This window comes from Malania oleifera, chromosome 4 (assembly GCF_029873635.1).
Source record: "Malania oleifera isolate guangnan ecotype guangnan chromosome 4, ASM2987363v1, whole genome shotgun sequence".
In the NCBI taxonomy this organism is placed as follows: Eukaryota; Viridiplantae; Streptophyta; class Magnoliopsida; order Santalales; family Ximeniaceae; genus Malania; species Malania oleifera.
The window spans coordinates 79,826,065-79,853,719 of NC_080420.1; the positions used below are offsets into that span (position 1 = coordinate 79,826,065).

Consider the following 27,655-nt stretch of genomic DNA (forward strand, 5'->3'; position numbering starts at 1 on the left):
AATGCTTGCTATCATCACTTAAGATATAATGTTTCTGTAACAATGCTTGCTATCGTCAGTTTTTTCATAAAGACATCAAACCACCAAAGCTCTAACCTTGCTATGAAACCACAACACATACAACTCTGCCATGAGTGCTTGTGTCCTTCCTTCCCTATGTTAGTTTCTTTACCCTACCTTTGGATTTATTGTTGTAGCTCACAACTTTCCTTGGCTAATAATACTGACCCAACAAAAGACAAATGGAAGGAAGGAGTTACAAAGAAATTAGAGCATACAGCCTGCAGGCCATGCTTTCTCTTATACCAGCAACTTAAAATTCAAATCCTTGATTTAAATTTATATGAAATTGAACAAAAACTAATGTAGATTGTACTAATTTCTACATGAATTTAACCAAATTCAAATCTGAAATTCAGATTTCATAACCCAAATGGCAATGTAATACTAGCTGAAAGAGGATTAAACATTACCTTGTTATGGATTATTATAATTGTACACTACATAATCTGCCTAGCCAAAGCACGCATCCGGTAAATGTTCATTCTTGGCCACCAACTGCGAAAGACATGTCACAGTTCAAAGTTAATAATTCCTGAGAAAATTATTCAGTTCTAACAATTCTTCTTTCGGCCATCACACACAAACACAAAACTGAGGGAATAAGAAAAGAAAAAAAAAAAAAAATAGAAATAACAGGCATCACGCAAGGAAATGCCAGAGCTGTGGAGTGGATTTGACGAAATACCTCAAGAGACATCTACCGTGCAGCATCAATCTCTATTGTTCGTACATGATAGCTGCTATACACAAGTAGTAATAAAAATTTAACAAAAAAATGGGAAGATACACAATACAACCCGTACAGCCAATATTGACAAGTTGCTTTCCCCTTCCACACCCAATCCCTTCTCTTTTCCATCATTCTACATATATATACACCCTACTCAGTGCACCATCTGGTAAAACTAGACAGAACAAAAAATCAATTTCATGTATAAAGAATCAATTTCATGTATAAAGCACCACGGCTTTTCATGGGCGATAAATTTTCATTATTTTAGACACTTGGAGCCGACAGAATGGACACCTGGAAACAGCTGATGAGCATCTACAACATAATACGTGACCACAAGGAACTATTGAAATATCAATCTCGGCATTCAAACAGATCCGACAAAGCCATGCTGCTTTGGCTGTATCAGCTTCTTTTGTTGCCCTGTCAGCTTTTTCCTACAAATTTTTCCACTGAATCATCAATGCTTCATTTTATTACAGAGAGCAATCAAAAGTTGTGACAATTGTTAGCATCCCATGCAAAATTTCCTTCAAATCAGAAATGTTTCTTTTTATTACATTAAGTAATCAAAAGTCAAGGCCATTGTTAGGTTCTGTCCATAAACTGCAACCAAGTATTTAATCTATTTCAATCCTGGGAAGTCCTAATCAATTGACATGCATGGCAGTTTCAGAAACTAGCTGGTTTGCTTGGGCATTATTAAGTCCATTTGGAATCAAGTAGCCATAATTTAAACCAAAGAATGCTTCAAAAAATGCCGCATTTTAGAGGGAAGAAATTTAATCTTATCATCGATTAAAAAAAAAAATCATGCCAAAGTGAGTCATATTATGTCAGCCAAAAAATGTGAAATCCCATGGCTAAAAAGGTCATACAACCCCATTTTGCGACATCAAGAAAAAGGGACAGACAGAACTGATTCCAGCCTGCTGGGATCAGGATCACCGATGTCTTCCAAAGATGGCCTGGCATTGTCAATACACACAGAACATAACTTGGATCCGGAATGCATTAAAAGTATACTTCAGATAAATGACCACAAAACATTTCAATGACTTCATGCATCCTCTTTCCAGAAGAGACTAAGCTGAAAGATGAAGTTAACAATAGATAAATCAGAAAATCGCAACAGACCTGCTCCAGCAGAAGCGCTGTCTGAGACTCCTTGAGTTCCTCTTGCAGAGTTATGGTTGTATGCAGTAGAGACTGCTTCTCCATATCCACATTTATTCCAGCTGCAGAGAGCATCTCATGAACTGCCTGCACCAGTTCTGCCGCAGATATTTGGCCATACTGGAGCTCTTTACCTCGCTGCAGCTGCCCACAGAAAAAGTTTCTCAGCTTACAGTTTGATGAAATCCAGTTCACCACTTCACCCAATACATGAGGAATAAAGGTACATTCATCAAGTAATGAATATTCCATAAAACAGGGCTTAAATAATCCACAACAGTTGGTTTTGATGACATGATCTTAAACATCTAGTCCTCAAGTATTTCAACAAGCCAAACTCATAAATGGAACTTTAACATCTAGGCCATTCATTCCTGATACATGTAACATTCCAATGCATACCAGCCTCTGGTTGTTCTATTCTACTCTTCCACATATCATTATTATTATAATTTAGATAAGAGTAAGATATATTTTGAGAGAGAGAGAATGAGATAGGATCATGAAAAGAGAGGGAGAAAGTCAAAAGTACTTGGGTAGAAATGTTGAGTGTGGGATTCACATACAAGTGTCAATGCCTATGTTAGGATACACTGAAGCAACTAAAACATCCAAGCATCCATTTTCTTTTTATCATAAAATTCAGGGAAAACAATTTGTGCAGGTACCAGTCTATCCAGCAAAAATATTTTACTCAACTGGGGCACGGGTAATTAAAACAGCAGGACGTAAAATACCATGACATAAAAGAGAGCTAAGAATTTTTCTCATCATGGACATAAATACAAAGCACACAATCAAAATATCATTAAGTATATTTGCATACAAATGTCTTGTGTTCAACAAATACATTAGCAAACTGTATACTTATATTGTTAAAACATGGCACATATTCGTTTTGGAGCACTAAAGTTTAGTGTAGTGTCCAAAATTTTGATTAATTTTTTCTTAAATGACATTAATACATTACTGACACATTTTATTAGTAAAATAAAAAACAATATCGAATAATAATTGTATTCAGTCATTATATGTCTATCACACAAGAAAATCTCATCAACACTTCAACTCAACAAAATATTTAAGATATCAATGAAGTCAATGTAATAACATATTTACATATGAACAGAGTCTTAACAGATCAGAAATCCCAAACCTGAGAAGATTCTGTTTTGCTTTTTCCAGAACTCACTGGCACTCCGGCATATATCCTGTTTCCAGTTAGTGTGGAACAATCCTCAAGACTGGTTGATGAAGAATCTCCATTGCCCATTGGCACACTTCTGAATGAAAGAACTTGTGAAGAAAGAAGATTTTCAGTCACCCCTTGTCCAATTTCCACTTTGAATCTATAGAGTGCTTGGCCTGCTGATGGTCTCACATCCTCTGGAACCCGACCATACTTCAATTTTTCTCCATTTTGGGACCGCCAGGCCACTATTTCTCCAGTATAAAAAGGTCTGAGCGGGTGAAATTGCACTTGAAGAGCATCTTGGGGCAATATATCCTTGCCTATAAAGATACTGCTTCCCCGTGTGGGCTCAGAGTTCCTTTTTTCTAAACAAAGTCTCAAAATATCGGCAACAGCTGTCTCAGAGTCTTCAGGACACAAAAATAAAGATCCAATAGATAGTGCTATAGGGCATCCCAACATCTGGCTTACAACAATCGCAATAACATCCAGAACAGAAATACATGTTGGTGGCTCAGCAACTAGGATACAGGTCTTTGAATGGTTAATGAAGTAAAGAGTCCGATGTCGGAATCCACCTTCCCACCCTGGAATAATGGATTCCTCAGCTATGTGGGTAATGTCTATAGACTTTGGAAGAAGTAAAAAATGAGTATGGAGACGTTGAACAAACTGCAACTTCTCTGCAACAGATTCTAGTGAATATTGCACGTTTTCCAAAGCAAGGGTCTCAAATGAAGGAATGTAACTAGCTATGCTATTGATAGCAATGCATACTGCAGACTGAAGTGATCTGCTAAATAGCTTCTGTCTAATGGATTCTAGTGATACTGATCCAATACATTCTAGTGTCTGAAGATGCTCATGATGATCTAGTTCCTGCATATAGAAGAAATAGACCAAATAAATGGCACAGAAATTAGAAGATGTGGAAAGGAAAGGAAAGGTCTTTGTTTGATATACATAAACAAGGAACCAATTTTTTTATTAAATAATAAGAAAAATGTAAAGAAAAAAATTTCAACAGTTTTTCCTACCTCAATGACTACATCTGACAGCTTTTTAATGCCCAATGATGCACATATTCTCTCAGGAATATCTGGGTGAACAAATCTCAGCCTTGAAGTATCAATACTTTTAACATATCTAGAGCCATAAGAGTCAATGTACACACATAATTTTGCATGAACAAGTCGACAGCCATCATCAGGGACTATGGCTTCTGAAAACCAATCTAAACCATCTGAAGTGTTTGTCATAACAGTTCCATCGCAAACAAAATTCAAAATTTCCATCACAGCACGAAGTTCATTTGGATTTAAACGCTGATACCCACATGATTTCTGGAGATTTAAAAGAAGTTTCTTTGCAGAACCAATCGAAAGCATGTCCTGCAGTCCCAATTCTTTGAGGATCTTTACAAATGGGAGATATAGAGAAGGAAGTTCAAATGCAAATGGCGATAGATTTACAGCCAGGCGCACAAAAAGAGAGTCTACAGCTACCAAGCGAGTACCATTTGCTGCAGGCATGAATGCCACTCTCCGCAACTCAGAAATATCTATAAGAAATCAGAAAAAAAAAAAAAATGCAAAAAAATACTTCAAAAAATAGAAAGAACATTTATCAATTTGGTCATAAGACTTGCAGCATTGTTAAGCTATTTCTTGGCTCATGAAATCTCAATATTGAACAGTCAAATGACAGCTCTTCCATTCTTGCATAATCAACTAATTTGCAGTGCAATATTATCCAGAACAAGAGAGTAAAACACCATCATATTTAAGGGAAAAATACACAAACGTCTATTGATGTTCCTCAAATTTTTTATCGGGGCTTTACATTGTGAGTGTTTAGACTATTGGATATTTAATATTGACCCCAAAATATATTTCACCTCAAGTAGCAAGGATTCATGGAAATTCAATAATTGAAACAGTGATGAAATATTTGAGGATAGCAGAGGGCCATAATTTCAGGTTCAAGAAAAATAGGATTCTCCAATTCAGGAGGCAAAATGGCTCTATATTTCAAAAAATTGTGAAGGGCATGGTTATAAAATATATCAGATCTATGTAAATGGACAGATATAAACCAAATAATAAGACTGATTTGAAGCACACATAAGAATAACAAAAATACATATATTTTTTATTTATTTAAATCTTCATCCTAAGGATTGATATAAATTGTTGGCCCACAAACCAATTACTTAAGCTTTTAGCTGAAGTGGTAATCTAACATGGCATCAAAGCCATGCTTGCCAAGAGGTTCTGGGCTCTGTTACTGTTGCTTGCCTCGCCAATTTGTTAAAAACTATCTTCGTCCCCATGGTGAGTGCCATTCATTGTTTGTTTGCCTCTTCATCTGCATTTGGGCTAGATTGACATACATTGTTAGTCCACATTCCACAACCTAACAGTTTAAGCTTTAATTGGTAAAGTGTCAATCTAACTCTAACATGGTATCAAAGTTGTGGCTACAAAGGGGTCCTAGGTTCCAGTTTTGCTGCCTGCATTTATTGTATGCTATTAAATATCATCATATTTCCTGTAATGGGTGTTATTCACAGCTTGTTTCTCTTCCCATGTGCAACCAGACTGTAAGCGTAAAGGAGTGTTGGTTTGATATATATTGTTCACCCCTTGGCCCACAACTTAGCCTAAGCTGTAGGTCAAGTGGAAATCTAGCACTTACAGAAACACACATACCATGCTCCAGATTGATGTGTAATTTAATTTTCCTTTTGGCATAGAAAATATGAGGCTACAGTTGTCCAAACAATTAATGTTAAAGGTGATTAGGTGATTATGGTTTTGAATAACGACCACGACCGTTATGTAATGCCATTATGTAATGTTTTCTTGGGTTCCCAATACCATTACACACCACGAAAATGGTGTGACGAAAAATCACTCCCATAATGGCCGATATGGACAATGACCGTTACGTAAAGGCAGCTACAGCCATCATGTAAATTCTACAGCACTGCTACGGAATATATATATATATTTTACTTTTTGATAGAGAAACACCAATGGAGGATTTTAAATGTTCATATTGCATCTAGATCTTTATATTTTACTTTGGGAAAGTCTTTTTATTTTAGAAGTTTAGTCAATTCTAGGTTTATTTTGTGTATTTAAGTACTCGAGGCTTATTTTGTAATTTAACTCCGCCAATGATGCACTTAATGTCCTCATTTTTTCACACACAGTCGTTCCCAAGCCCGGGTAAAGGAGGAGGGTTGAGTTAGGTGGCTGACAGTCAGCGTAAAATTTGTCAGATCACTATGATATGAATCCTTATCGAACATTTGATGGGGCGTCCCCCATGAGCGATGTGTTGCACTTGTACCAGGATGGGCTAGGTAGTCACCCCAAAGCGATGTGCCCTTTCAACGCGTGGGTGTGGTGTCAAATATGCGAGAGTTTGTGCATCATTCTAGACGTGGGCAGGTAAAGAAGTTAGTCTAGGAAACTAGGATTAGATTAGCAACTTGGACTATAGGGACACTTATGGGTAAAAGCATGGAAATTATGGCCACAGTGATTAGAAGAAGAATTAATATAATTTGCCTTCAAGAAACTAAGTGGGTGGGGGAGAAAGTTAGAGAAATTGATAAATCAAAATTTAAACTTTGGTACACTGTGAAAAAAAAAACATAAGAATGAAGTAGGAATTATTATAGACAAAAATTTAAAAGATAGCGTTGTTGATGTAAATAGAATAGGGGATAAAATTATAAAAATCAAGATGGTATTGGGACAAGTGATAATAAGTATCATTAGTACTTATGCTCCTCAAGTTGGCTTAGAAGAAAATCTTAAGAAACAATTTTGAGAAGATATAGATAGTATTATACAAGACATACTAGGTACTGAGAAAATATTTTATAGGAGGAGATCTGAATGGAAACGTTGGAAGGGATAATAAAAATTATGAGAGGCTACATAGAGGATATGAATATGGAGACAAAAATGAGCCTAGGGAGATGATCTTAGACTATGCTATGTCATATGATTTTAGTATAATGAATACTTCCTTTAAGAAGAGAGAAGTACACTTAATAACCTTTAAAAGTGGACAAAATAGAAGTCAAATAGAAATTTTTTAACTAGGAGGGTAGATCGTTTCTCATGCAAGGATTGTAAAGTTATCCCAGATGAAAGGCTAACCACACAACATAGAGTCTTAGTGTTAGATATATGTATTAGAAAATGGAAGAAAAATGATAAAATAAACCAGTGTAAGAGAACTAGGTGGTGGAACCTAAAAGGAGAAAATATAATAAAATTTACAGATAAAATGATCAAAGATGGGGATTGGACTATAGAGGATGAGATAGATACAAATACTCTTTGAAGTAGATTAGTTAGCTCTATTAAAAAGATAACAAAAGAGATTTTAGGAGAGTCAAGGGGAAGATTCTCGAATAGCAAAGCAAGTTGCTGGTGGGATAAAGATGTACAAAAAGCCATAAAAACAAAAAGAATTTGGTATAAAACGTGCAAAAATGTAGAAACAAGGAGAACTTTGAAAAGTATAAAGAGGCGAGAAAAGATCTAAAAAAAGCCATGAGTGAGCTAAATACAGATCAGTTAATAGTTTGTATGATAGATTAGATACAAAAGAAGGGGAAAGAGTTATATTTAAACTTGCTTAAGGTAGAGAAAGGAAGAGTCAGGACTTAGGAAATGTAAAATGTATAAAAAGTGAGGATAATATTATCTTGGTTAAGGAGGAAGACATTAAAGAAAGATGACAAAGTTACTTTAGTAAGTTGTTTAATGAAAACCAAATAGAAAGCTTAAACTTAGCATTGTCAAATGAGAAAAAGACTAAAAATATGAGATTTATTTGCAAAATTAGAGTTAATGAAGTTAAGTTTACACTAAAAAGATAAAAAATGGGAAAGTTATAGGATCGGATAACATCCCAATTGAAGTTTGGAAATACTTAGATGATAACGGACTTATATGGTTAACTAATTTATTTAATATGATTATAAAAAACTAAGAAAATGCCAGATGAATGGAGGGAAAGCAATTTAATACCTATATATAAAAAAATAAAGGAGATATTCAAAATTGTAATAACTATCGTGGAAGTAAACTTATGAGTCATACGATGAAATTATGAGAAATGGTAGTTGAACAAAGATTAAGGTTAGAAACGAAGGTCTTGGAAAATCAATTTAGTTTTATGTCGAGGAGATCTACCACAGAAGCTATATATCTTTTAAGAAGACTAATGGAAAAGTTTAAGGAAAAGAAGAGGGACTTGCATATGGTATTTATTAACCTAGAGAAAGCATATGAAAGGATGCCTAGGGAAGTTCTATGGTGGGTTTTAGAAAAAAAAAGGTGTATGTAGTAGATATACTAATGTCATTAAGGATATGTACAATGAAGTAATGACTAGTGTATGAACTATAGATGGAGAAACTAGAGAATTTCCAATCACCATAGGTGTACATCAAGGATCTGCTTTGAGCCCTTATCTTTTTTGTTTTAGTGATGGATCAACTGACTAAGAGTATTCAAAAGGAGGTACCATAGTGTATGTTGTTTGTAGATGATATTGCATTAATTGATGAAACTAAAGATGGAGTAAAGGTCGAGTTAGAATTATGGAGAGAAGCTTTGAAATCTAGAGACTTTAGGATAAGTAGAAATAAGACAGAATATATGAAATGTAATTTTAGTAATGGTAGGAGGAATATTGGAGACAAAGTTAAACTTGATGATGAAGGAATAAATAGCACTTTTAGATTTCAATACCTTGGATCTATTATGCAAGCTCAAGGAGAAATTGAAGACGATGTAATGCATAGAGTTAAAGCAGGTTGGGTAAAATGGAGAAGTGCTTCCAGTGCGCTTTGTGATCGTAGAATACCCTTAAAATTAAAAGGGAAATTTTATAGGACAACTATAAGACTAGCTTTGCTATATGGATCAGAATGTTGGGCAACGAAGAAACAGAATATCTAAAAAGTAAAAGTTGCCGAGATGAGAATGCTTAGATGGATGTGTGGTATAACATTGAAAGATAAATTGAGTAGCCCCTACACGGCACCTGAAAACTTTCCAGCAGACTTCCCTCTATATCCCCCATTTACTGAAATTTTCTTCCCGCACAGCCACCCTCACTGGAATCCCCACCCTCTGATCTGGTTCCACCCAGAAGCTCATCACCAGAGGAGCCTTGAAGGCGGCTCACGCGCCAGCGATGGGCATGGGGAACTTGTCGAACTTCTGTTTTGCTCAGATTTTCCAGAAATTGTTTCCAGCTTCGAGAATTTGGATTTTACCTGATATTTTGAAGCTTACTGAGTGAATATTGAAGTATCAAGCTTGGTTTGTATTCCTAAGGTGGAACAAAGCCTACTCTTGGGCTGCTGAGCAAATTTCTGAGTTTTGAAGGTCTGCCAGCATCCAAATTGAGGCCTAGTTGCTGTGTATTGAGATTTTACTGCGACAAATTTGTTTTCCTCCGTGAGATTTTGATGTTGATTTGAAGAAATTAATCTTGGATTGCTTGGTACAAATTTTTGGAGGGTAAAATCAGTGTGCTATCATAGTTCTTGAAGCAACTGTGAGAAGTTGAAGTGAAATATTTGAAATCTCGAAGCTTTGTCAGAGCAAGGAGATTTTGGTAAAATTATATGGACTTACATTACTTGGACTCCATAGAAATTGATTTGATGTTGCTTATCTATTTGGCACTTGTTCAAGTTTGCATCGGTCCATAATTACTCTCTGGTTGAAAAATAAAAAATAAAAAAGAGAGTAAATTCCATATATGTGGTTCCTACACAGTTGGCAATTCTCAACAATTACTAGACCAACTATGTAGTCTCAGACAACTTTCTTCTAGTGTCACCGACTATTACCTTAAATTTAGAGACCTAATTTATCAGTGTGCTCTTAGTAAGGAACCTAGAATGGTAACTTTGTTTAAGAAAAGGTTGAGGGATGAAATCAAAAGGTTTATGATTATGCGAATTCAAAACTATCCAACTACTCTCTTTGAGGCTCACCACATTGTTTTGGAATCTAAGAGATTTCTCCAGCCACCAACCTATAACACCACTTCCTATCTTGAAGAATTTCATCATTCTAGATCAATTTCTCCATGGTCATGTAGTATTCCTAGATCCTCACTACATGTTGAAGAGAAAACTCAAATTGTTGAGGATAAACAATCAAATAGTGAAAGTGCCAATGCAAATTCTTGTGTAATTGAGTATCATGACTACATAAATGATTTGCATATTACTAGTGCACTATTTTTTGATTCTTCAGTGGACATGACCATGGTCTTAAATTTCCACGAAACTGTCGAAATTTTTGTCAAAATTTCCAATTTCTGTCACCTTCGAAATCGAAATGGCAGTCGATTTCCGTCCTGCATAATTTCCGTCGAAATCTCAACGAATCATCCAAAATTTATCGAAACCTCGAAATTTTATTGAAATTTGTCGAAATTTATCAAAACCTCGAAAGTGAAGCGAAATTTCTCTTTTAATTTATTTTATTGAAACAAAAGGTTATCACAAGTGCTTTTGAAATTATATGAAAAGATAAACTTATAGTAATATTTTATTTAATCATTCATGTCTAAATTATCAATATTTGTATAATAAATAATATTTAAATGATTTATTAATTTCATTTGCATTAACTAAATATGTTTAATGTACATTATCTTACAAACATGTTTGATACACATGCTATTTTACAACTTTTCCACCTCATACAAAACATAGATGTATTTAATTTGTAATATATTAGTCTTAAAACTTATATTTTTATGTTTGTTAACCATTTCTAAAGTTTCACAAAGAATTCCATGCTTTACTACTAGTTTCCGTTATTTTTTCAAATCGAAATCGAAAATTCCATCGAAATTTTTGTACTTTTGGAGCTTCGAAATTTGAGTCGAAATCGAAATTTAAGACCTTGATTGTACTTTAGAGGTGTTTCACCAACAAACTTATAGTAAGATTGGGTTGCTTTACTTCACTAGCACTGTTTTGTGTTGTCATTCTCTTTGTTTTGTTGGATGAAAACTTAATCTTCATGTTTTGTAATTCTTATTCCTAATAAATTTCTTTTTTTATAAAAAAGAAAATGAAGAATGCAGCTGAGCTGCTGCATGCTACTGGGAAAAGAGAGCATATAAAAGAACATAAATTTTGAATTATAATGAGCTCATGATGCCCATGATAGTACCTCTAAAGTAATCCAACACGTATTACCATTACCAGATATTATGCAATTGATATTCATTTACTTTGGAACAATAGTGATTTTTCATTGAGTGATTGGAACAATAAAATTTGGCAACTCTGCTCTTAGCAATGACTACCAAATCAGCAACAATGCCAAATAACAAGAATAAACTAGGTACCTGACGACGAAAGGGAATCCCAAACCTTGTCTAGGTACTTCAAGACCTCACAAGAAGCCTGATCAATAGTCATGATGCCAGGTGCAGTTGGCCAATGGGTAAGTGTGTCTTCACCACCGTTTTTTCCAATAACCTAGGCGACATTTTTCTTAGTTATATGTCATGCTGTACAGCAAGACTCTTGGACAACACAATTTATTTACATAAAATAACACTAATAGATGAGACACAAGCTATTTTACCTGCAGATGCTTTAACACTGTAGAAAAAGCAGGAGGGCTTCTAAGATGGAGAGACCCCCATGAATACTCAGGTGGCACAACATTCCGTCTGGAAAGAATGGGAGCGCTACTCCAAGCAAGTGGCCAATCCTTCAATAAAACAGCATCACTGTATGAAGAGAGCACCTTCTTCCCACCTTTCTTGCCCCCAACACTAGGGAAACCTTTTTCAGCAGGTACACATACAATCTTGCTAAGGAGGCCACAGAAGTTGTTGCTGTAGAGAACAGCAAAGTTTGAAAATATGGATTCAACAACTGAACCAGCTAATGACCATACTTCCAAGGAGACTTCATTCTGAGAGTTGGACAAGTCTTCTGCAAAATCATCAAGGTCCCCTAGGGATTTCATGCATTCACCACTAAGAAACTCTACTCTTCTGGCACATTCAAGAATTACATCTGCATCTGTCACAGTTCGAAGGCCTGTTTTCCTTAAAATGCTTAGCCACCCATCTCTACTAAACCTTTCTCCAGGAAATTTCTTTCTCTCACCCATGAATACAGAAGATAGTAATATATCACTAGGATCAAATAGGTCCCTGGGCTTAGATAGATCTGTGCAAAATTCATCAGCATTCCTGACAAATCTAGTCTCCTTCAGAGTTTCAACAACAGTGGAATCTACTTGTAGGTCTTGCCAATTCATATAAAGATATATTAAGATATCCTCCTGCTCAGACAGAGGCTTGCCTTCAAATCCAGGCAATCCAAACCTTACCAAAATCTGTTGATCATGCAACTCAGGGACCCCAAGGGCTCTAAGTAGCAAGCTCTCAACTGAATCAATGGAATAAGAAAGACAACACTCGTCATATGGCTTGAGGAATGAGTTTGATGAAATCATACATACATCTTGCCTTTGCAGTTGTGTATATGACCCTACAACTGTTTTGTAAATAGGTAGAAAACGTAACACTTCAATTTCTTCCCTTCCATATTTAGACCCATTAGCAGAAAAATCGGAGACAAATAGGGCAAAAATTTCATCACAATCCAAAGCGGAAAAAGAAGTAAGTTCAGGAAAATAGCCAGCACGTTTAGCTGCAACAATCTTAGAAGCAATAACTTGCCCTAATGATTGGCTAGGTGCAGGGAAACAAGTACATGGAGCAGCATAATCCATGAAGGCAGTATCACATATGGGTATGTTGCACTGGTTCAACAATGAGAACAACCAAGGATAACTACATTCTGCTTGTTTAAAGGCTGAAACATAGGGTTGGGCTGATTCAGATTCAGGTTCAGATTCAGATTCAGAAGCATGACTTTCCAAGACACCATTTGCTAAGGATGTATCCACAACGGGGGGTGGAATGAAGACCAAATGACACTCCCTTACACGACACAAGAGTGGCCTGCCAAGAAAAGCAGGAATGAGAGGCCAATCTGAAAATAGTGAGAGGTCTTCTGTCGATCCAGTAAAAATTTTCCAGAAGAGCTTTATCCATTCAGGAGAAGGCCCCAACTGCCCACCAGAAACTGTAGTGTTTTCCCATGAAAACCAGGGAACCACATTTGAGTCCATGACATGATTCACCCAATTCGGATGAAAAATTGAACTCATATGGTTAGCCAGCAAGCGAAGAGAGAAACTCTGCAGTTTCAATAAAGTTTGAAGAGTACAGTTGGATAAAATATCAGCCAAGATTGATCTGTCCAAAACTTTTGGATGGATGAAATTTGCTGCCAAAGGAGTCATTAGTGCTTGCTGCTCTTCATTTCCAACCCAGAGTTTGGCAACCCCCAACCTTGCAAGGTGCATTGTTGCAGTTGGACATGGTAAGCCTTTGAGCTCAGAAGCAATTGGTAGAAGCTTCCGGTCTGCAGTTCCACTGCCACTGTTACCACTAATACCTGTCATGCTGTTCCTATGAATGATAGGGCCTCCTGCCCTTCCAATATCTTCGACAACTCCACGTCCGAAATCAAATAGAGCCTTCCCCAAACTTGTCATCATTTCAAGTGAGTCTCCTCCTGAACTGGCTGGACTCCTGGTGGACATCCCATGAAACCTCTGTCCACTTGGGATTGATACAGAAGCAGAACTGCTGCCCTCTGCTATTCTTGAACTGGAAATAGAATCAGGACTAATGAGCTGAATTGATGTATCTTCTTTCAGATTCAACAACTCCTGAAACTGAATATCAGACAAGCAGTACTCAAGAACATCCACATAAGTATCAACTGATTGAAGAACAATGCAAGCCGAAAAAGCCTTTAAAAGATCACGGACCATCTTAGGTTTAATTTCTCGAACTGTTACCCCGAGCACCTGGATCTCAGTCACCAATTCCCATGGTACCAAAAACACAGGATAATGTTCTTTAACAAAGTCACAAACTGTGGCTGGTAGTAAATTACCACCTGACTGATTCCCAGGTTTTGAAAGAAACATACCTTCGTCAGCCTTGACGAAATTTCCAGAGTACAGCTGCCATACTGGAAGGTCAACAAGTCGAGCATACAAAGGTCTTATTACTTGTTCAATTATGCATTCCCAGTCAGCTTTGAACATTTTTGTTGATATGAAGTTACCAGCAGTGTTGTGTTCATTAATTACATCATGCTCAACAGATCTTGGCCAGAAAGAATAAGTTTGATTACTAGGAGCCTTTAAATCTAGCCTAACTGCATGATTTGCCATCGACTCAGCACGAGAAGTAAAAGATTGTCTTCTCAACTTATGGATTTCCAAAACCATTTCAACATAGGAATCACAAACACAAGACATCAATTCTTGGTTCCAAGCTTCAATTAGTTTTTCAGTATCAGACTGACCCGCGACCAAAGCTTTCTTGTCTTGGTATTTAAAGAGGTAACGACCAACATTGTGACGCACGAGGAAACATCCAAGAACAGTGACAGGTATGTTTACCTTGCTGGATAATGGCAGGGGAGACATGATGGAGCTAGATAAGTGAGCACCAATTGGATCGCCATTACGGGATATATGTGCTGCAACTCCAGCAACAGGTGTCAAGTTGTATGCTAGATATCGCCTGGAAAGGAATATGACCAGGGAGCAATGGCATGCCATCAGACTATTACCGAAGTACTATAATAATTAGTTGAGGCATTAATTGAAAAAAAAAAAAAAAAAAACAGAGAATCCAATTCAGACATTTTTTGGGGCAGAAATTTTTTATGCACAAAATAATTTTGTTTGTAAAGCATTAAACACCATCTTCAGGCCACACCCTAAAGCTCACCCAGAATATAAAACATTTTCTTTGATTGTAACTACAGTGGGGAAGAAAACTCAAAAAACTGAGCCGAACCAAACCAAAAAATCACTTAACCATTTCTTTGCTTCGGTTTCAGTTTGTAGTTTTCAATTTTTTTAGTTAGTGTTTTGATTTCAGTTGGGCCCATTCAATAAGTATAGTTAATCAAATCAAAACATATATTATAAGTGCATAAAAAATATAAATGAAGAGACATGAATGAGGGATTATTTTAATATTAAGTATTCTGTTATTTATTAATCTTTCATATATGGAGGGATTAATTCTCATCAAAATTGACAAAATGAGATTAATTTTTGGATCATAAAATTTTACATCTTTTTGGCATGAAATCTATAATTTTTAAGTTAATCATTTCAGTGTGGCTAATTTTTGATAATTTTAACCATTTCAGTTTGGTTAACTGTTTGATATTGGCCGAAAGACCAGTTAACTGAACTTTAGTTAATCTTTTGAAAAGGTTCAGTCTCAGTTCGCTTTTTTGGTGAACTGAAATTTCAGTTAGATTAATGGTCAAAGGGCATGGTTTGGTTAACTGAACCATGCTGCATTCCTGCCATTCACCAACCCAATAGAGCATCAAATTAGACATTAATTTGACACATAGTGCTGCACTATGCAGGACATAAAGTCCCACGCAAGCAAAAGAATGTGAGAATACTCCAAATACAAACACGTTATCCATTTAAATTGAAAGTTTATGTTAGATTACCACTTTAACTAAAGCAAAGCTATTAAGTTGTGGGCCAACAATGTATATCAAGCTTAACAGTTAACACCATGATTTTAAAACCTGGATCGGACCAGCCAGTCTGACCAGGTTCAGCCGGAACTGGCCACCTGTCCAGTCCGGGTGATACCAATGAGCTGGAGATGGAGTGAATGGTTAAAAACAGGAACAAAAAACTAAAAAAAAAAAGTAACAGAGAAGGATGCTGCCTCCTCCTCTGGCACCCGAAGCAGCAGTAGCTTCTTCCAGCAACAGCAGCAGCTCCCTCTGGCGACTGCAGCGGCCTCCAGCAACTTCTCCTCCTCCTACACAGCTGAGCTACCACCTCAAGCAGAGGCAGCCTCCTTTAATATCACATACCAGAAACTCAGCCTAAATCCCCAGTTCCCTACCACCCCCCCCCCCTCCCCCCTCCCCCCTCCCCTTCCCTTATAAGGACCTTTTAAAAGGAGCTGATGAGAAGGAGCTTATTGATATTATTTTAAAAATATTTTGTCCCCCTCTGAAAAGGGAGCTATTAGAACAAAAAAGTTAACTCATAAGCTTTTAGTAAAAATGTTTTAAAGTGTCTAAAAGTATTTAAAATGACTAAAATTGATATGCACCTTTAGGAAATATAATTACTGCTTTGATAGTTTTGTAATATGTGAAAAAATAGAGGACAACAAGGAAATAGAATATTTTGTTGGAAAAAAGCTAGCTTTTAGCTTTTAAAAACTTCAAATTTGTAAATTTTAAAAGCTACCCGAAAAAGCTAAAAGCTGTCTTTTAAAAGCTGGAAAAGCTGATTACCAAACACGCTAGACCCAGCTTTTACTTTTAAAAAGGAGAAGCTGGGGCCAAAAAAGGGGGGCCAAACGCCCAATAAGTCTTCCCTAATCTTTGTCCGATTATTGAACTATTAATTATCCAATTAAATTTTTTCAAACCCCAATACATTTTCATTTAATAGCTTCTTTATCTAGCTTGATATTTCCAAAATAAAAAATTTGATTTGCATTATAATTAAAAAATCTAATTCGTTTAAAAAAAAAATTAAGAATGGAAAATATTTTATCATTAATTGTATTTCTACACATATAGTAATAATATTATATAAGTATATATAATTACAATAAATATATAGAACTATATTTATGGTACCATGATGACATCACTTGTTGCACCACTAGGTTAACCCACCATTTCAACTGGTCTGACCGATTCAGTGGCTTTACTGAGTTGGTTGCCGGACCAGTTTGTAAAACCATGGTTAACACTCGCCCACATGCATGTGAAATCCAATTGCATGAAGAGAGAAATAAATGATAAATAACACCCATTGTAGGAAATAAGATAATTTTTAACCATCACACATTAAACAGGCAACAAGACTAAAACCCAGGAGCTCATGGCAACCGTAGCTCTTACACCATGTTAGGATACTACTTTACCTAAAATACAAGCCATTAGGCTGTGAATCAACAATGTATATCAAGCTTCAACAGATTTTCATGGGTTTATTATATAATAAATGTATTGTTTCTCAACTTCATGTACCAGTAATGTATATACAGAGCCAGATGAAATTATATTGTTGTTACTGATCGTTTCTCAAGTAAATTTTAAGAGTAGTGTTTGAACTTGCATCCTCACTTCTGCATAGACCAGGTGTAATATTATGTTTGATTGACTGAGAATTTATCAGGTATGCTTTAGAAGTCACCTTTGAACGCAGTTTGTTGTGCACAAACACTACTAAATTTGTGAAATAATTTAGAGATATATCAAGCTTTTCTTTCTGCCTTTTCCTTTTTCCTTTTTTCCTTTTAAATTTTGTGTTGTTGAGGAAAGGCTGAAAGATATTTTTAAGGTTTCTGTTGTAACTATAAAGGAGCAAAACAAACATGGACAGACAATAAAGTCATGGACTGTAACATGTGTATCTTGAAATTGCATAACTGGTTAATTATACTATTAGTTATTTCAAGATAATGTGAAGGGAGATACAACTACCGATTAGACAGGAAATAGATAGGCCAAATGCATATATATTACACATTATGCCCCAAAAACCCAATATTATTTGCCAAGTCCACACTTTGAGCACACTCACAAGCATTGCAGGCCTGCCATAATTATAGTCCTGGTTTTTTTTTTTTTAAAGAAAAAAAGAAAAAAAAATAAAACCCCAAAGTAGCAAATGTGTTAATTCCACCCTGACAGTAGGCTATAATAAACTTGTAATGCACTCATTTCAATATCAAATAGAGTGATCCTTTCATTAGCAATTTTGGAAGAGCGTTACCTCATCTTCTATGATTGAAAATGGACAACTGCTACATGAAATTTCACTTCTTTGGACAAGTTTTATTTTACAACTAAAGGGGTGATGAAAGTGATGGGTAGGGAGACACATTCAAAATTTAATTTTTCATAATATAATATTGTAGCCTATAAATAGAGGAAGGCAGAAGAGAGCAGTTTGGCATTCTTAAAGCAGAACAACCCTACTTTTTATACAGTATCAATGATGTTAGCAATACTTATTTCCAATACTTCTGCAGTTCTGCCCCGGAGGAATTTGAATGAACAATGAAGTGATATATGTTTCTATTATGGCCCTCATCTCTCTTGATGATACATATTGCTCCAGAAAAAGTTTGAGATGACCATACAAAATCCTTTTAAAAACTAAACAGTAATATCAAACTTTGTGTCTGCTTAACCAAACTGATTTCTCTAGACAACTACTGTTTCTCTGCACAACTTGAGAGGCGAAGTGACAAGGGCATACAGCAGCCAATGTTACAATCATGAATCACTGCACTTACTTCTACTAAATCAAAATATATTTGTTTAATAGAAATAAAAGCATTATTGAAATAGAAAGGAGAAGCATATATAATAAAGGAGAACAAGAAATTTTACTCATGAAAACATAGAAAAGAAAAAACAACATCAATTTAATAAAGCCACCAGTCTCAGCAGGCATCTTGAAGCCAGCTGTATAAGTCCAGAGAGAAGCCAAATTCGTCACCCTCTAGTACTGAGCAAAGAAGACAGCTGCTTCACCTCTTTATCATTTAAATACCTTCTAAAATGGAAGTCCCAAGAAAAGGAATCCCTCAAGAATAAGAAAAGAAGAAATTACATCATTCAGATAAGAAAGACGATAGAAACGAGCAAAGGAACAGGATAATGCAATCTCCCCCTCCCCCGCCCATACATCTTCCCAAAACCTAATATGATTATGTCTACCCTATTGAAACACAGTTCAAGGAAGAAAGAAGGATAAAACTGAGGAATGGACCTCCAAGTGCCCTCTGAAGAACTTTTTAAGTCCAAATTATCATCCCACGCATCATTATGTAAGCCATATTTAATTTTTATAACTTTGATCTGAAGGGAATTCTACTCCATGGGAAACCACCATGATCATTTAGCCAAAAGGGCCGTGTTTTAAACATCAAATAACCAAGACCCAACCCTCCTTCCCCTGACCTACACACCTCCTCCCACTTAACCAAATCATCTCTCCTCTCCCCTGCACAAAAAGAAAGAAAATTCCTCATGACCCTCTCAAGCTTTTGAGCTGCCCCTCTGAAATCCTAAAAAGAGAAAAAAAAATAGAGGAATGGTGAAAGGTTGACCTGTATCAATGATGTTAAATACCATTTTACCTAAAATCTTAAGCTGTTTAGGTTGTGGGACAATTTGTGTCAGGCCCTGACACTCCCCTGCACCAATAGCACTTGGTGTGATAAACATATGATAAACAACACCTGTTATAGGGCATAAGATAATTTTTAACAAACAAACAATAAATGCAGGCAACAAGACTTGAACCTGAGACCTGGAAACCTTGGCTCTAATACCATGTTAAATTACCACTTAACCTAAAAGCTTAAGCAGTTAGGTTGTGGGCCAACGATGCAAATTAGGCCTTAACAAAAAAAAATTCTACCACCTAAATAGAGAAAAGCTCCATTCCAACTATCCAATTGCTTAGCTACTTCAGTCACTCTTGGATCCCAAAAGGCTAAAAAACTTAGCTAACCTCCCAAAAGGACTCCTAAATGGACCAAAGGCCACTCTTAAACACCACACCCAGCTCGGGGGGTCAGCTCCAAAACCCTCTCAAGACTAAGATTAAAAGCATCTAAATAGAAGCATAAACTACTAAATTCAGGAATTATGCTCATTCATGAACCAACTTTTTTCATTTTCTAATCCTATCTGCAAACATTCAATGACACAAAATTGATGGGGGAGAACAACTCTTCCTTCCACAGTTCCAAGCATGGCCTTCAATTTCCAAAAAAAAATTGTCGAAATTTCTGTCAAAATTTCTGATTTCTGTCACCCTCAAAATCAAAATGGCAGTTGATTTCTGTTTTACATAATTTCCATTGAAATTTCAACGAGTCATCCAAAATTTATTGAAATCTCGAAATTTTAGCGAAACTAGTCAAAGTTTTAACCATAGAACAGAACTTCCTCGGATTCAACTAAGAAATTTAGGAGTGAAGTATCTCACTTAATTTATTTTATTTTATTTTATTTTATATTGAAACAAAAAAGATTATAACAAGGGCTTTTCAAATTATATGTAAAAGTAGACTTACAATAACATTTTTTACCTAACCATTCATGTCTAAATTATCATTATTTGTATAATAAATAATATTTAAATGATTTAGGAATTTAATTTGTATTAACTAAATATGTTTAATGCATATTATCTTACAAAAATGTTTGATACAAAAGTTATATTACAACTTTTCCACCTCACACATAACTTAGATGTATTAACTTGTAATATATTAGTCCTAAAACTTATATTATTATGCCTATTCACCATTTCTAAAGTTTCATAAAAAAATTCCATGCTTTACTACTGATTTCCATGATTTTTCCAAATTGAAATTGAAATTTTTCCAAATTGAAATTGAAATTGACATCGAAATTGAAATTTCCGTACTTTTGAAGTTTCAAAATTCGTGTCAAAAATGAAATTTAAGACCTTGGTTCCAAGGTAACTACCTTTAATTTGGTAAGAAGTAAGAACTCATTTTACTGATGGTTAATGAATTTGTTGCCCCAACATGGAAGGTAATCTAGGCATCAACAATATTGTTTTGAGAACAAAGCTACAGGCATGTAGACAGAGCACAACTACAAGAAGTGCTGGAGTTAACTGTACCATCGTTTTCAAAAATACTAATCCCCTCCAATCCTTATAATGAGCGTGGCTGCACATATGTTAGTCACCAGGATGATCAGAATAATAATTAAAGTATAGCCATGCTCATCCCAAATCTTGTCCACTAGCAATCCTCCATCATATTCAAAATCACTAACGCCTTGTTAATAGTGACTAGTTATTTAGTGTTACTGTTGTGTGTTATTGTTGTGTTAGCAACGTGAGTCAATGTGTGAGTCAGTAAGGATAATATGGTCATTTTCATGTACTTGGCATATATTTTAAATAGAGGGTGAGACCTATGGAGAGTTCTACCATTGTTATTAGCCCTTCCAATTTACCCAATTCTTCAGCATGGTATTAGAGCTATGGTTGCCAGGCAGTCCTGTATTCTAGTTTTGTTGCCCAACTTATTTTGTTTGTTAAGAATTATCTTATTCCCCTATAATGGGTGGCTTGATATACATTGTTGGCCACAATGTAGCAGCTTAAGCTTTTAGGTAAAGTGGTAATCAAGCATGATATCAGAGTACAGTTATGAGATGAATTGACACAGCTACTGTCTATCCAAAGCCTAAACCCTAAGTCCATTGCATGTCTACCATGTAGAAGAATTGCTAGCACCACAGTACGCGTGAAAGCCAGCCAGCATGTGCTGAAAGCCACAACAGCCGCTGGAAATTCACTGCATGACATTGCCAGTTTAGGAACACAAAAACCCCTTCAGAGTTTGCAAAGCCAACACCATAGACACCCACAGATGTTGCTGATCCACCCACCACTGAAATCCCATTGCTGGACCTGCTCCCATGAACCCTCATGTTCGAGTCAAAGTCAAAGGCAGGTAGGGCCGAATCCACACGCCAGCATGTGAAGCTTCGTATAGGCATGTTTTTGGCCTGAGTTGACCTACACTGTTCAAATGCCTCTATAAACATATTATTGAGCTTTTAAGAATGAGTTTTGTCTAAAGATCACACCTTTTTAGTTTCTCATGTGTGGCACTCAGGGAATGATTGCTTGGTACTGCCCAAAACTGTTTGTCAATGTTCAATGAGTTTATTGGGGCTTGAAACAGTGGTATTTGCTGTGTTTGTGATTCATTCAGTTGTTATCTTATTCGTCATGTGTTTATGGCTTGCTCTGGTTGTCGAAGGTTGTGTGTGATGGGATGGAGTCCACATATCCCTAAAGTATATTGTCCATCGTGTGTTTCCAATTTGCTACTTTAGTCGAGGTGCTGCGTTTGTGGGTTGTTATGGAGCCCCAAATCCCAAAATTACGTTTCCCTTGCCAGCACTTGTTTGACCATTAGTGAACAATGTACTATAACTATCTCAGAGAAGGAGTGTTCAAGGTTCTTGCATTATCAAACATCCCAACAAGCATCTCATCACATTGCATCTTTTGCGTATAAAGTTAATCGCTACAGCATCCATGTCATGTCATTTGGTATCTCTCCTGCTAGTAATTGGATTACCGCCATTAACCATATGACAGGTGTAACCAACTTCCATTTTGCCCTCGGTATTCTAAAAAACTACCTCAAGTTACCCATGATGCTCCCCAACAATTAAGGGCATAGGAACAGTAAATCCTGCTCCCTTAACTCTCTTTCTTCAATTTTGAACATTCCGAAATTCCCCTTCAATCTCATATTTGTTAGTAAGATTACAAAGTTACTAAATTGTTCTCTAAATTTATTTCATAGTTCTGTCGTTATTTAGGATCTAAAGATGAGGAAGGAAATTGGCACAGAGCATGAGATCATTCTTCCTTCCTATTGCCTGCACTGTTGCTGCTACACCACTTCAAATCCACTATCCCCTTGGTCATCTTTCATTGGATAGGTTAAAACAACTATTTCCTACTTTGAGTGCTGTGTCCAATCTTCAGTGTGATGTTGCTAATTAGGAAAGCACCATCATCCTTTGCTTCTTGAGTCTATAAACAGGCAGTCAGCCCTTTCATTTTAGTCCATTCCAATGTTTGGGGGTCCTAGCCGCGTCATATCAAAGTTGGGGTTCCGATACTTTGTTACATTCGTCAATGACTACTCTAGGGTGTCTCGGTTGTATTTAAAGAAAGATCAGTGTCCAACATCTTTTGTGCCTTGTGTTCTCATATAATTACTCAGTTTGACATACCAACCAGGATATTCCATAGTGATAATGCTAAGGAATAATATAGGTTGCAGCACACAATTCAATACTTATATGACTAACTTTGGTATGATTGATCAATCATCATCTGGCTATACTCAACAAAATGGAGCTACAAAGGGGGAAAATGGACATATTCTAGAAGTTGTTTTTACTCTATTGTATCAAATGTATGTTCCCAAAGATTTTTGAAGTGATGTGCTCATTGCTTGCTCTCTCATCAATAAAATGCCATCTTTTATCCTTGGTGGCAAAATCCCACATTCAGTTATCTTCCCAAAGGCTGATTTGTTCTCACTTCCTCCTTGTTAATTGGCTAAGTGTCTTTTGACCATCAGTTAAGTCTAGGAATGGATAAGTTAGATCCCCGTGCTATCAAATTTATTTATCTTGACTATTCTTCTACTCAAAAAGGATAGTGATGTTATTTTAATAATTATATGTCACCTACAACACCATACTATTCTGATTTCTCGAGTCCTATTGATCACGATGAGTCCCTTCCTCTTCCTAGCTTTCTAGATTCTAATCTATTATCTCAACCCAATTCACCTACATTTTCATTTGGTTTGAGTCCTCATCGCTTGGGTCATCCTAATTTGTAGCTTCACACACAGTGGAGAATCAAGGGAAGAGTGTCCTCTGGATTCTATGCCTCGAGTTCCCTCGTGTGATGATCCTATTTCCCAAGATGTTGATCTTCCAATTGCTATTCAGAAAGGTAAACAAACTTGTACGGTTGTACCCAACATTTTTAATCTCTAATGTCTGTTTTCTAGCTATGATTTCTTGTTACCCTCATATCACTGTTTTGTGAGTACTTTGTCTTCTGTTGCTTTTCAAAATTTGTTTATGAAACCCTATCCCATGTAGGGTGGAGGACTGCATGGTTGAAGAGATGCATGCATTATAGGATGATGATACTTGGGAACTATTACGTTCCCCCTCACAAGTGTGTGGTTTCTTGTTGCCACATGTATAACATAAACATCAACCAAGATAATTTCACGGCTAATTTGAAGGCTCATCTTGTTGCAAAGGAATGCACTTATATGTACGGTCCAAAACATTCTCTTCGATTGCTAAAATTGCCCTAGTTTGTTTGTTCATCTCCTAAGCCACCACATGTCATTGGACACTACATCAATTAGATGTGAAGTGAGCCTTTGGGGACATCTATATGGAGCAACCTCATGGGTTTTTACTCAAGGGGAGGCAAAATTATTGTGTCTACCTAAGAAATCGTTGTAGTCTAATGCAATCTCTCAAAGCTTGGTTTGGCTAATTCAACATCATAGTACTTGAGTTTGGTCTTGTATAGGGATTGATTTGTCACAAAGAAAATATGTTTTAGACCGTTTAGGTGATACCTAGCTATTAGGATCCAAATATGTCAATACACACATGGATCCCAACAAGAAGTTACTGCTAGATGTGGGTGATTCATTCGCTCAGGTCAAAAGATAGTGGAGACTTGTTGGAAAGTTGGACCATCCCACAGTCACTCAACCCAGTATATCTTTGAAAACAAGTGTTCTGAGCTAGTTTCTTGATTCTCCGAGAATAAGTCAATAGGATGCAATAATTCATATCTTGAGAAATGTCAAAGGTGCGCTAGGAGAGGTCCCTTATCAAGATTGGGGTCACACTTATGTTCAAGGGTGTAGATGTAGATTGAAATAAGTCACCTTTCAACACAAGATCCACAACTAGGTATTGTATTTTTGTTGGTTGGTAACCTGGTATCAGGGAAAAGTAAGAAACAAACTATAGTGGCCCAATTGAGTGCTAAGTTAGAGTATTGGACTATGGTTTACACTACATGTGAGCTCTAGGGTAAAGACCATGTTAGAAGAACTTGGTTTCCCACATTCTCATCCTACGGAGTTGACGTGTGATAATCAAGTTGCTGTTCACATTGCCTTTAACCTACTCTTCCATGAGTAGGTGAATCACAATGAAGTTGATCGTAACCTTGTTCAAGAAAAACTTGTGTAGAAACTCATTACTACAACTCATGCGAAGTCTAGATTCCAAATTGCAGATTTATTCACTAAAACTTTGGGAGGTGCTAAAGTTGAATCCATTTGTAACAAGCTAGAGTATATGGTATCCATGCTCCATCTTCAGGGGGAGTGTTTGTAGTTTCTGTAGTTGTTTAGTGTTACTGCTGTGTTATTGCTTTATTTGTAAGCATGAGTTAGTGTGTGAGTTAAGGGTAGTGTGGTCATTGTTATGTACATGGCATATATTACAAATGCTAAGGAGAGACCTATAATTGGGATTAGGGTTTCAATGCTTCAACAACCTTCACTATCATTGTCTAAAACATTCCCCAACTTTTTTTTCCACGCAAAATGCTAATCCCTCACTAGGAACACCCTTTTGAACAATTGGCTCTTTCACTATACTTATATTTCCTCTTGAACCTCTCTTAAGAACTTTTGTAGTTTTCTCACCAAAATAATCTCGATTATCTTCAATTTTTTTCCTTATTTCAAAGCCCATCGGCACTTCCTTTTGACCAACATAACCTTTTGACCCTAGATTTAAAAGAATTTGCCCCTTACCATTATTATTTTCCTTCAAACCACAATAAGACCCTAAATCTCATTCTCACAGGGATTTAAATATTTTTTAGGAACCTTCCTCATTTTAGTCCCAGCAAAAAGGCCACTGAATATCCTCTCTTAAACTCTCCGTCCAAGAAAACAAAATCATCAACTGAATTTGCAGATTTTTTACTATTAACCTTTCTAAATCCACCTCTTCCCTCTAGTGTTCCCAAAGTTGGTCACCAAGAACCTGCTTCAAAGACGAGCAGGTACTGTCTGATTAGCATCTTGACTCTGCTCTGAAGCTTGATCAAGTCCAGTCACCTCTTTGAAATCTGGAAAATGAATTTGGGCTTCGTTCAAAATGGGTTGCTGATCCTCCTTCAATGTATTCTGCTTCTGGATATTTGGATTTTGGGCCTGCCTATTAACGTGTTCCAGCACGGAAACAAACGGATCATGCTCCTTCACTTTAAATAGACCCAAATTGGTTTCTTTAAATTGAACGTAGTCCTACTCAATAAACTGGCCCAACAGCAATTTCAAAAGATCCCCATTCTTATAAATGCATTTGGCTCAGGTCCAAAATAATCACAGAGACCCAGGCCCACACCATCCAGCCTTTAAGGCCTCATCTTTCACAAAGGAAACCCTAGCTGCCTCTGAAACCTTCGACTCTCCATCCGAAACCCCAGCCATCTTCAAATTTGATCCTTGTTCACTCCCCACGATGAATGGCCAAGAACTTCCCTCTTCGTCCTCCCCCCACAATGAACACAAAGCTTAGGATCTGGTGACACACCATCGTCCAACGCACTATTTAATCAAAGATTTCCCTCTACTGTACCTACAATTCTCCTTGAGACCACCTGATTCCAAGAGCAATAAGAAAAAAATTGCAGACAATATCATTGAATGTTGGGAGTTTTTGGGTAGGGTTCCCCTCTCATTCTCTTTTTAGTTACCAACTTTACAACATGGTCTTAGAGCATTGATATCCTCCAAATCTCATTTATCTGAGTTGATTTTGGACATTATATTTTCATTTTCTTTTTCTTATCTTTCCCTAATTCAAATCTGATGTTCTGTTTGGTCTAGGGCCATAGGGACACTCTTCCTCTCAGTTAGGCTGTGCAGCCTCCATGGTTGGATGTCTTGTGTTCGTGGTGCTTTTCTAATGCGAAGTCAGTTGTACTCTATTCCTGGTATATTGTTGTTGATATTCTGATGTTCCAGTTGTTGCTGGCGGCATGGAGATTCTATTTCGATGCTGCGTAAGTTTTTGATTGATTGTTTGCAATCTTGTATTAGCCACTCGTTGGTTTTGATTGGTGTTAGTTATTTCAATTATGTGGTCATAGCTGCCTCTTGAAATTTTTAATCTTGGAAGTTCTGAAGAGTTTTCTGTGCCAGTTTGTGCTGCCAGATTCTGCATTGTTGTGTTGCTCATTCCCAAAACTGTTGTCTCCTGATTGTAGTGTATTAAGGGTGCTTTTTATGGCCTCTATCAAGAGAGCATTGATTGATTTACACATTGATCACAACCATCAGAATGGTTGGATCCTCCAACTATCTGTTGTGGTCTCAAGCAATGTGTATGTATACAATGCAAAAGGAAATATGTATATATGCTCATGCAAAAGGAAGTCCAAGAATCTGCTGCATTTTCTTCCATCTCCAGACTACAAGTATTATGAAGATTGAATGAAAGTGAGTGTACTATTGCTTGTGTGCTGGTGGAATAGCATGGAGCTACGAATTGATATGAACATGATGTTTCATAGAACAGCCAAAGGCTGTACGGGATGATCTTTGTGAAAGTTTCTCAGAAGATAAAAATTAAACTTGTGTTTTTGACTATATGAGAAGATTTTTAAATATGATCAAAAAGCATCTATCAACCAAGTTTTTGTCTA

At 36.5% G+C, this 27,655-nt stretch overlaps 1 protein-coding gene across 2 annotated transcripts in view; it reads right to left on the reverse strand.

Annotated features, from left to right (window-relative positions):
- Window positions 1–687: 687 nt before the first annotated feature.
- LOC131152729 (uncharacterized) overlaps window positions 688–27,655 on the reverse strand; it is a 136,212-nt gene continuing 109,244 nt past the window's right edge. The window contains exons 8-13 of one of the 2 annotated variants that reach the window (XM_058104568.1): window positions 11,822–14,861; window positions 11,580–11,712; window positions 4,202–4,725; window positions 3,129–4,043; window positions 1,934–2,116; window positions 688–1,233 (exon numbers count right to left, since the gene is read on the reverse strand). In XM_058104568.1, the coding sequence (XP_057960551.1) occupies window positions 1,036–1,233; window positions 1,934–2,116; window positions 3,129–4,043; window positions 4,202–4,725; window positions 11,580–11,712; window positions 11,822–14,861 (4,993 nt within the window). In that variant the 3' untranslated portion in view covers window positions 688–1,035. Of the gene's footprint in view, window positions 1,234–1,570; window positions 1,765–1,933; window positions 2,117–3,128; window positions 4,044–4,201; window positions 4,726–11,579; window positions 11,713–11,821; window positions 14,862–27,655 lie in introns of those variants that run through there. The other variant, XM_058104569.1, reaches the window with a different exon arrangement.